Raw genomic sequence first — 12,024 nt, forward strand, 5'->3', positions numbered from 1 at the left:
GTTAACCTACAGACCAGTGAAAAATTCTTTGAATTAACTTACGGAATCAAGTACAGATGGAATGACAGGATATTCTCAGAAAGAAGTGACTCGTTGTTCATGATTAAATAGATAGTGATGGATATTTGACAATTTACTATTTTTCCAAAGAAGCATTAGGTACCAAAGGCTAAATGATAATGTTAAGGCTTATTTTATTTCTTGAAATAAATCCTAAGGGTTTAAATTAAAAAAGAAGAAGAATGGGAATGTCAGTTATCTGAAATGGGAGGAGACATGTCCTTGGAATGTAAAACAAGGTTTTTTTAAAAAAAACATATGGCAACACTATCTGCAAGGAACATGATTCTTTTTTCCTTTTTTGCACTTGATGCCAATTGCATGCCTTACTTAAGTGGTTTTGAAGGATATGTTCTATGATCCTAACCAGGTTTTCAGGAGACCCTGATGGCAAACTTGTCTACCCCAGGTCTTCCACTATACTAGCAGGCTTCAAGTCTTGGGGTCTATGATTTTTTATGAGGGTTCCAGTACACAGACCCACAACACCTGTCATGCTTTCTCTTTTTTATTTTAACTGTTCACTAAATTTAGCTGCATCTATCAAACAAAATGCTCAAGTGTCATAACTCAGCTGTTAGTTCAAAAGATGTCTCCCTCTTTCCATGTATCTAGATATTGTTCTATATTCCACTGCAGCTGGGTCTCAAAGCAGCTTACAAAATAAAACCATAAGATATACTAAATTTAAAACATAAATTTAGAGCTTCTTGGGATTCTTTCTGTAGTGATGAAGGCTTGCTTTTCTCCTTTTCACTCAAGCAAACTCAAGAAAGGTAATGGATTGTTAGCTTTTGAAATATGAAGGAATCGGCATGACTGATTTAATGTATTCTAGATTCAATTATGTATCATTTATACTGTGGCTAGAATGATCCCTACCTCCCAGAATATGATTTTGTGAAATGGCTTGAGAACACTTCTGAAAGTTCAGATGTGAACATTACCACATTGCTTAAATTGTTGTCCATAAATGGATTATGGGGTGTGTGCTTTGAAAATGGAGAACTTTGCCAATGAGTGCCAAACAAATGTATGCATTAGAAGTAAGGACTGATTTGCATATTATGAAATTAGGTAGCGTGCTCAATTCCCCCCCCCTTTCCCTTTTAAAACTCATTTCTGCGTAGGGTGGATTAGGATCAAAATCTTCCTGAGCTTCAGACTCGGAACACAATGAAACAGCAAAAATACGCAAACCAGATTACTTGCTTTGTTGCTTACGTCTACCAAAAACCCATTTACAAAACAGCTCTTGTTTTCAGAGGGAGGATCATGTAGTTCAATAATAACAGAAACAGTTTAGTATGTGTAGATTAGATACTAATACATAAACAGCATTTTTTTTAAAGGAATGGTTCTGGATATTTGACCAAATAGATTTTTGAAGATGAAATATGTCTCCCTCTGATTTTGAAACAGAGGTGGGCAAATTTGTTAAATCTCATCAAGCTGGAACTGTTAGATAATATATTCATTTTTCTCTCCCCTGTCAGCAAAGCAGCCCAAATAGCTGTGATGGGGGAAATGTCTTGACACCAAACTATTATTTATAGACACATATGCCTTTTACCAAAAAAAATGCTCATAAACAATTTTTAGTGTCTTAGCCTGCAATCCTATACACACAAACTCAGTAGTAAGTCCCATTCAAGTTTAGTGGGACTAACTTTTGAGAAAAAATGCATAGGATTGCATTCATTGTTTTAATCATAAAAGCACACACACACACACACACACACACACTAAAATAAAAGCCATGCCAATATATATCTTGATTATTAAAACTATGAATTTTATTATGCTCAAAGTAATTGAAACAATTATGTAGTTAAGATCACATTGCTATAGGGCACACAGAAGTTGTTTTGGGAACAGAAAAAAAACTGTGAGCCAATGATAGTACAGTATATTAAAGTATTAATTTGAATTTAAAGAGCTGTTATTGGTTCTGTGAATGCTACTAGAGTTAAGCTGATCTAGTGTTACAAGGGAGCAGGTGTTTCATGAAAATATTACCCAGTACATGTGGTACCACTGTATAGGATTATAATGTAACTTAATATATTGAATCATACATTGTCGTTCAGTCGTTCAGTCGTGTCCGACTCTTCGTGACCCTATGGACCAGAGCATGCCAGGCACGCCTATCCTTCACTGCCTCTTGCAGTTTGGCCAAACTCATGTTAGTAGCTTCGTAAACACTGTCCAACCATCTCATCCTCTGTTGTCCCCTTCTCCTTGTGCCCTCCATCTTTCCCAACATCAGGGTCTTTTCTAGGGAATCATACATAGCCTTTGAAAAAGGTAGAACAACCTTACCACAAACTTTCACCTAAGTCTCTATTGCACCGGGAATCTCTAATGATCAGCACTGACTATGACAACATTATTTGAGCTTTGTACAGCAATCAGCAGTAACTTTAAGCAAATTCTTAATTAAATAAAAAATAGATATTTGAGATTTCCATATCTGGGTCTTCTTGCATTGCTGGATTCACCTTGCAGTTCTGTGTTTCTAAATTACATTCATATGAAGCTCATCTTCCAGATCTGGAATAGTGTTTGGGACGAGTGAAAGAGGATTCTGAACTATGCCCTCGTGGATTTCGACAAACAAGGGGATGTAGGTAACAAAATCCAGGAAAGACAGAACACCTGCTTTTCCGCGGTTGAACTTCTGCAGGGCCTGAAAAGAATTTTTTTAAGAGAGCTTTAACATTATGAAAGTTGTTTTCATAATAAGATTCTTAATTAGAAATGCATGGAACCTGTTATAATTTTGCTTGATGATGTCACACAATGGACTTAGCAACATACATGTCCTGATCTAGCTGGGTGCAGTGCCTTGGGGGCACAGCAGGGGCACCACAACTAACAGGTGGTGGCGCATCAAATTTTGCTATTTGAGATCCCAAGGTCCACCACTGTCATAGACAAGGCTCCCTCAATGCACCTAGAGGAGCTAGGAACATTGGAGAAGTGCTGGCAACTGTTCAGGGACTTTAGGTTAGGGTTGGGTTGTCAGACATAGAAGTGTGATAGCTAGACATGCCTACCAGCTCCTCATCCACAATAGCTACTTGCATTGGAGAGTGGCACTGAAGTTAAACAATTCTCACTAGCCTGCTACAGAACCTGTCAATTATTTAAGAAGGCTGTGGATTCTTATTTATCCAAGAACCTATGTTGGTATATTTATAAGTACCCATGCACATAGGCCTAGCAGGAAAAATTCCACGTCAACCTGGTGACAATCTGTCTAACTCGTTGTTTTTTTTTTTTATAAGAATTTATTGACATTTTTACTTATAACCACATACAACCTTAACCACACCTACATTTATACACATACAAAACAAATACATTTACACATCTAATACAAAAATTGCCATGATTTTCCTTCTTAATTAGACATCTCAAAAAAAAAAAATTTCTTTTTCCAATCTTGACAGTTGACTTCCCCTGCCTTTTCACCTTCGAGTTTATATCCATAATCTACTTTTTAACCTCTTCATTAAAAAAATTAAACTTAATTATATATATAAAGAAAAACATTCATCTTAATCTTCATCTTAATCTTAATCGTCTTAATCTATAAACTTAAACCACTTAAATCGACTTTATTTATACTACATCCTCATAAATCCTCACAGATCATCCTCATCAAATCTATCTCTTCTGTCCTTTGAACTGCTGCTAATAACATAAAAACTTAAAATATCTCTTTTCATGTTCAAACAGATAATAAAACAAACTATTGTTGACAGTGTTCACCCTCCAATTTCAAAGTACCATAACAGATTACTTTAGATTTTGCTTAATACTTCACCCCACACCCCCTCTGTCTATTCTTCTTCTCCTGATGGCATCAGCACTGAACTTCCATGCATCTTCCCTCTCCAAACGTCCACAGATCCAGGCATAGTCCAAAGCTCTCCTTGCCACGAGCTCCGAGGTGTCCAACTCTCCCTCTCTCAGCTTCTCCGGTTCTTTGTAGCATTCCTTTTCTTCTTGTAAATACCTTAATTCTCTGTCCCTGGCCCCCGAGCTCACACCTCGGGGACTGGATATAGCAAATCTTGACATCGCCTTGGGGCTGCCACCCCCAACAAGCGAATTTCTTCTCCGAAGTAGCTCACTCATTTCTTTCCATCTTTCCATCCATCCTCTCAGCTCTTTGGCAAGATTTTCTTCCAAAGTGTCAAAAGTTTTGTTAGCCTCCTCTGTGGGCAGTTGGTTCCATTTCAGACCCCCACACAAGACTTTGACTTTTCTGTAAAGTAGTTCCACATTCAAGGCAGTGAGCCTTTGTTCATCTGTTAGCCCAGAGTTCAATACCAGTTCAAGGACGAAACCCAGCATATTGGCAGAGGAGGAGGAAGTGGGTATCATATTTCTTCTCCTGTCTCTTTGTTCGTCGCCATTTTCCTAAGCTGGAGCGCAAACACCGCAACTTTAAATAGAGATATTTTCCGCTAGTTAGCTTCCCAAGAAAAAAGTTTGCCAGTCTCATGTATCGATTTTAAATACTTTATAACCAGTTCTGTGGCAGCAATCCCTCAAATTGGTTAATTTCTTAGGCTCGAAGGGAGGGAGGCAGGCTGCCTTTCTCCTTCCCCCCGGATCGTTCCAAAAACACGATTTCTGCCAAGATTATTTACTCACGACCACCGGGTTCCTTTAGCTCCATTCTTCACAGGTAGAACTTAGACGCTCACCGCGGGCTTTGCCGCCGCATTTGCATCCCGGTTGGGGCATATCCCCGTAAGCCCGGCTCCGTTGTCCCTTCACCCCCACTCCCCCTTTACAGGGGGGCAGGGGAAGGGTTCGGAGCCTCCGCGGGCGCAGCCGGGGAGCCCAGGGTGCGGGACGCTCTTCCCCCACCCCAACCGGAGCCGCGCGCTGCGGTAGCGCGGCTCCTAACCCCCGGGATGGACAAGGCGCTTCGGACCCGAAGCAGCCTTCGACCACCCGGCGATGGCGTCGCCGCCGGAAGTCGACAATCTGTCTAACTCGTTGGTTGCTGTGCTTGCTTCTTGACAGCTGCCCCTAAATTTGAAAGGGAAAATGTTTTTATCATGTCATGACCAAAGTCCAGCTCATGAGAATATATGCTGGCAAAACTGAATGTGTGTATACATGTGTGTTTAGAATGGAAAATATGCACCAATGGAGAAATAGCTCCATTTCCTCTCAGCATAGAACTATTGAAAAAAAGATTATGCAAAGGCTATTTTGGAGCAGTTAGCATAGATGCCCAAGAACGAAGCAGAGTATATTTTGGATTCTCCAAAAGGTTGTATCTAGATAGGATTTGGAATCATATTGTTCTGCTTTTAACCATAACATAGGCCAATGATCCTTCAGAATATGAAAACAAAACCCTGATGAAGGAGCCTGCTAAAGTCATTAAGCTGAATTACATAAAAGCAAACCTCAAAGAATGGTTAAAATGATTAGACTGCTTGTTCACTGAAGATCAAGTTATTTTCCATGGTTGCTTCCCAGCATGGAGTATTTAGTCACTAGTGCCTTTAAAGATCCAAAAATGGGACAAGAGGCCTCTTAACTATCAGCCTGCCCTGTATGCTTGGCACCAAATTCAGACGACTTGGAGAAGTTTGGTTCAAATTGCCTGTTTTTTCTCTTCTACTTTGTATACCTTTCTGTAAAAAAGCAGGCCTATTTTTAGGAGCTGGCCGATGAAGCTGAACCCAGTGGTTTTGACTTTCACAGTTGTTGTTTTTCCTTCCCTTAAATCAAAAAGCAGGGGGCTTGGGAGTTATATTAAAGCTTTCCTCTCCCTTCATACAAAGTGGTGACTTTTTTTAAAAAAAAGTGTCTACAAATTCTCTTCTCATTTCATTCACATTGCTAGTTGTTATGATCCTTAGCATCCCTCCTCCTCCTCCATTCCAAGGTTGCAGATTCGTTCCCTGTATGGGACAGATGAATATTCCTGCATTGCAGAGGTTGGACTAGATTCTTCTTCTTCTTCTTCTTCTTCTTCTTCTTCTTCTTCTTCTTCTTCTTCTTCTTCTTCTTCTTCTTCTTCTTCCTTTTCCACTTCCTCTTCTATCTCCTCCTCCTCCTGACCTACTTACTCCACTTGACATGTCCACTTGGCTTCTATTTGGACAGTTCAAGGACTGAGCTGAGAATTGTAGCTTTACATTCCAATCCTATTGATTGGCTGTGATTTGTGCTGCTACCACTACAGCTGGATCCAGTTCCTGGTAAATGGTTCAAAGCTGCCATTTCCACTCTGCTTGCCAGATAAAATCCTTGGAACAGGGTTTAAAAGGAAGCATGAGGTTGTGCTTAGGAATTGTAATGTGGTGCATTGGATACAGTATAATTTGAAATTGGTCACAGTGGGTTACTCAGGTTCAAGTAGTTGCTCAGCTACAAAGCTCACTGGGTGGCCTGGAAAAAGTCATAATCAGCCAACCTAACCCACCAACGGGTCATTGCAAGAATGGATGAGGTATGAATTGCATCAAAAAAAATAAATGATAGAAATGGTAGTTGATCATAATCACATCCACTTTCATTTCTGGGATGTCACATACATGATTAGCACAGAAAGCATTAGCCCATGAGTGCTGGTAGCTTGCTTTCTTTCTTTCTTTCTTTCTTTCTTTCTTTCTTTCTTTCTTTCTTTTGAAATCATTTTTATTTGATTTTACAAATACAAAATTGTAATAATCTGAAAATATATCCATATACAGAGATTACTCCAAATGTCGCAACTTCCCCCCACCCCCTCCATGGGGTCCCATTTTGGACATTTGCAACTGCATATTCTTCCATACTCTAAATATTATATCAATCCATATTGTCAATGGTATTTGTTACACTACAAGTAGAATCAAAATCCTGCCAATGTTTCTATCCACTTACAGTGGTCTCCTAAATAACTTCTTCCCATTCTTTTATAAAGTTTTTGTCCCCTTGGTTCCAGAGTTTTCCAGTCAGCGTTGCCATTTTGGCATGGTCCAACAGCTTGGTTTTGCCATTCTTCTCTGGTAGGGACTTTTTCTTCTTTCTATCTCTGGGCTAGTAAGATCCTTGCGGCTGTTGTCGCAATTGCTGGTAGCTTTCACTTTGGCAGCAATGGTGCAGCTGAAGCATTGTATTCAATGAGAAAGTGCTTGAGCTCCTGCATCTGACCATATGAGCTACCATGTTGGTGCAGCAGCAGCTCATAGGATTGGGCTACCACTATGTGCTTGAGATTGCAGAGAACAGGGAGCAGAAGACCAATAAGAGTTCTGGGGTGATAAACGGAGGGCAAAAGAATGGCAGATAAGATTGTCAGTAATGTGAGCTAATGCACAATAAGTCCAAGGAAGCATGCATGTAGCCAACTAAGTAGAGTAGACCCATTGACATTAACATATCTAGATTAGTCATGATCATTAATTTTAACAGGACTAATCTGAGTATGACTAACATTGGATACAAGCCAGGTGTGCCATTTTTTTGGGGGGGGAGGCACTTTGGGCTCCCCTGAAATTCTTAAGGAGGGGGTGAGGCCCCATCAATATTGAGCAGCGATGTTGCTGTGCTCTACCTCAGCACACTGTGTCATGTGGTGCATGACATCAGACACTGACCCTCCCCCAATAGTGACGGCAAGCTGGCGCTCCTGATACAAGCCATGTGCTGTGATGTGGCTTCAGTTCCTCAGAAAAGTGGCCATCGTAGGAAGCTCATTGTAGCATCTGCTAAATGATCTCCGGCAATGGAAAAACTTTAGGCATTGTTATGGAAAGATTCAAAATTAGTGAAGCAGTGTTTTGCTGTTTTCAAATATAGAATACCAAGTTAGTTCAATCTTTCATCTGCTCCAAAATGGTAGTTCTTAGAATATGTTTGTATGGGCATAATAAGAGTATAGTCAGTTAATGTACAAAATAAAATTAAGGGACAACAAAGCCCTATATCTGTTTTATAATAGAAGGAAATGTAACATATCCTTTTCTACGAAAATAGTGAGAACTGAAGAGTTTATGAATAAGAAGCAAAATGGTTAAGAGAGAAAAACATCTGAATTGACCTGACCTACTGTATTTGTCAATGAAAAGATCTGACCTTATAATCTGCTTTACCTGCCATATACCTGCAGTATATAATTCATACTAAATACTAGCACCATTTGATGCTTTCTCATTCTACTAATGCTACTCTCAGCTGAAAACAACTAGGCCAAACGAACTTTGGCTTTTATTATCTCCAAGGCATATTTGATGTTTTGGATTGTGCATGGTACAGCAAGCCTAGGTCTGGAAGCCTAAAGTCATAGCAAGGATATCCATCTCTACAAGTTTATGTTTAGCTCTTCACTGCCAAAAGTGTCCCAGCCTCTGAAAAGTATCATATAAGTATGTAAATATTTCAAGGGGAGTGGGTGAAAGTGATCATCTCAAGAAATGCAACCAGAGATTTTGGACTGGTACCATCCAGCCATGAAAAGAAAATGGGATTGTGAAGGGTTTGACTTACAAAATTAATAGCCTCCAATGAAAATCCACCTGCTGCCAGCTCAAGTGCCAGTCGGCGAATGCTGACTGATCCTCCAGTCATTCTGTTTGTTTTCCTTCCTTTTTCTCCTTCATCATCCTGGAGGAGATGCCAGAGATCTTTTGCTTTCTCAATACGAACGCTTAAGGCTTCAAAATCCAGTTTATTGACCAATTTCTTAATCACTGGGCTATGGGTGAGGAAACCAAGATAAGATTATTTCAACATCTGCTCCTTTTTATGAATTACATAAATGAAATTACTCTTCATATTTTTAGCAGTAGAGTGATAGGGATTGTAAATATTTTTCATTGATAGAATGTTTCACACAAGGAATTAAAGCTGCAAGAATTTAATTCAAGGTTTGACAAAATTATAGCACTGATGTCATAGTCTTTTTCTCCTTGAACACTTTTCTTACTGGACTGGCTCAACAGAATCTTTATTAATTGCACATGAATCTGGCCATTTCTCTATTCCCAACTGGTTGCCACCGGCACCTACAGGGCATCAGCAGCTATTTAAAATGTCTTTTTGGTTGGACTCTTCCTAAGCTGCCGACACTAATACCCACCTTTTGCAGAAGAGGCAGAGGTGACAGTTTCAAACGCCTGCTGATTGCAGATTAGTAGCAAGCAGAGTTTACTAAGAGATTCTGCAACAGGTGCACCTCTGCATTTTGTAGATCTCCACAGTGAGCACAAAGATGAAGGGGTGCATATTGCACAAATAATTGTGCGTGTCTCCAAGGTGTCATCATTTTGCAAGAGGGATTCAATCATAACCCAGAAACAGGTTTGTATAATTGAAATGAATAAAAGTGCTCTGTTGCCATAGTGCAACAAATCCATTTTTTCCAATGGGATTTTTGCAGTTAGGAAAGTGATGGGAAAATGCAAGTGTTGAATGCTGACATACAAACACTTCCCACAAGTAAATCAAAATGAATGCTCAAGGAAGAGGTCATATGAAGGAGCCCTATTTATCTGCTCCTTTGTGAAATGGACTCTTGTGCATGTCAGTCATGGGAAAAGCTGGCAATATTGTGACTATTTGACTGTTTATGAGTCATGACAACAAAAGAAACAGTTTCAGGATTGCAACCTCAGTGGCAACTTAGAGGCATTATTCCCTTAATTTTCCAAGCAATGAGCACGAAGCTTTGTTCTGCAAAGCCTTAAGAAAACAGCAAAAAGGAGTTGAACGTGTGCCACATAAATGACACAGGCTGCTGGATTAATTGTTGGCACTCACAGGGCAATGGGCAACCTTCCAGTTGGGACATAGTTTGAAGTGTGATGGTGCCAGCCTGGTGTATTACTGGGAGGAAGCCAATTCTGTACAAAGCAGTTGAAGAGGAGGTGACACTAAGAGGCAGAGGGAGAAAAGAAAGGGAGTGCATCCTGAGGTGATTGGTATGTCCTACAGAGACTACCAAAGAAAAATGTTGTTGTATTAATTGGGTGTGTTAGTTACATTATTTTGCAGATGAACTTGCTAAAAATACACACGGAACAACTTTAGGTTCTAAACAAGGAATGAAAAATGTGTGTAACCGTGAGAAGAAAACTCTTGAAAATGAAATGTTTTCTCTATCAGTATAATGCTTCCTGTTTGGGGAGGATGCCAGCAAAATTGCTAATCTTGTTTTGGCTACCTAGTTCCTAGCTAGTTTTAGGAGTTACTGTCTTTCTTCTCCTTCTCCTTCTCCTATTTCTGGCATGTTCACATTCCATCTGGGAAGTGAGGAAGATGGCCAAGGCCTCCAGTTTTTATGGTGTTGATTGATCACCCTTGGAGTCTCTTGGTGTGTTTGTGATCCTCATGGCAATGCTGGGCTCACATCAAGAGTAACCAATGCGGTGCCTTCTGGATGTTTAGGATAATGACTCCCATCCTCCTATTGCCAGGTGCCATGTTGGCTATCCCTGACTTAAACACTCTGATCCCCAAGTTGTTGGTGATAGGAGAGGAATCTATTTTAAATGGATTTATACATGGAATTTTGCAATTCTGACCTAATGGAGCGTTGCTCGCATCAGACTGCCTCTTGTATGGAGTGTTTGCTTTTGTATCAACTGCTCACAATGTTCTTTGCATGGCCAGGCGGAGTCCCCCGAACTCCGAGCAGCCCCTGAGGGAAATAACAACATGTGACAACGTTCTATGGGATTAAATTGACCACAACTTTATTAATATTCAGATGTAGGAAGACCTTGGTTCAGGCATTGGGCGTTTATCCTTCCCAGCCCCCCCCCCAGTTGGGGTTCTGGGTAACTTCAGGGTTATCCAGCATGAGTGGGGAGTGGGCTAGCTCTGAAGAACATATGTTCAAGCAGATAGCCCCCCCCCATTCACTGCCGCTGGAGGGGGAGGGCAGTGACGACCTCAGGGTGTATGGTCAATGCCTTCCCCTGCGACCCCTTTAACGGGAACCCTGTTATTGACGCCGCAATGGGGATGGGGGTAAACGCTCCCCACCCCCTCAATTTTGTAGATGACTAAAGGATTCCGCCCAAGGCCTGCAACTGCCAAAGTTGTGATGAATTGCTACGGGAAAGGCGAAACCTTCCAATGCAGGGAAAGTCCTTTCCGGCCCTTCAACAGCGACCCTGTCATAGCAGCGCCTGCGTGCCTGTGCGGCTGTGGAAAAAGGTGGTTAACCTGCAAAGTAAATGCCGGGATTGGGTGGCTGCTAGAGTAGGTGGAGTCCACAGGTATCCAACCTGGGAAAGGTGGTGCCAGGTCCAACTGCCAGGAGCTGCACCGAGATCCAAGGGGGGCTACTCGCGACCACGCAAAAGGCTCACCCCATTTGATGTGGGGAACGTTCATTTTTTTCAAGGCCCAACTAATGACCAACAATAAGCTCTTTGGGTAGGAAAGTTGGTGCAAAGAAGCAAAGTTTGTAAACCCAAGAATTTGACTGCTATCATCCCATCATTGTTAATAGGATTTGTGTTTCTGGATTGTATGCAGCATCTTGAGTGCCTTGGCTATGTGGTGTTGGTGAATTATAAATTTGTCAGATAAGCTAATACAAAAAGCTGGGCTCTTTTGCTTTTTGCATAAGTTAAAAAGGCACATTGCATTGTTAGAGATTAATAGGAAGGGGCTTGACAAAAAAGGCCAGTCTTCTAGTATTAATGGATACTTTCAATGACTAAATAATATTGGTGAAATTCCATTAATGGCTTTTAGCTATGATACCTAGAGAGGCTTTTATGATAGTAAATATGCCATTATCAGCTGCTGCAGAGGCAAGTGTGGAATTAATATTGCTTTCAGAATCTGGCTGTCCAATTTTGGAAAATAGATGCTGGATGAGATGAACGTATGGTCTGACGCTTCAGGAGTCTTCTTTTTATGGAGTACCTTCAGTCTAGAACACCATGGAAACTTGTGTAGTTGGCTCTTTTTTGCCACGAGGAGCTT

The 12,024-nt window shown here is 40.7% G+C and overlaps 1 protein-coding gene across 1 annotated transcript in view; it reads right to left on the reverse strand.

Annotated features, from left to right (window-relative positions):
* Positions 1-2,336: 2,336 nt before the first annotated feature.
* Positions 2,337-12,024, reverse strand: part of LOC117044610 — a 64,459-nt gene continuing 54,771 nt past the window's right edge. The window contains exons 13-14 of the mRNA XM_033145417.1: positions 8,572-8,779; positions 2,337-2,749 (exon numbers count right to left, since the gene is read on the reverse strand). Coding sequence (XP_033001308.1) covers positions 2,579-2,749; positions 8,572-8,779 — 379 coding nt within the window. The 3' untranslated portion in view covers positions 2,337-2,578. The remainder of the gene's footprint in view (positions 2,750-8,571; positions 8,780-12,024) is intronic.

Source organism: Lacerta agilis, chromosome 3 (assembly GCF_009819535.1).
Source record: "Lacerta agilis isolate rLacAgi1 chromosome 3, rLacAgi1.pri, whole genome shotgun sequence".
NCBI lineage: Eukaryota > Metazoa > Chordata > Lepidosauria > Squamata > Lacertidae > Lacerta > Lacerta agilis.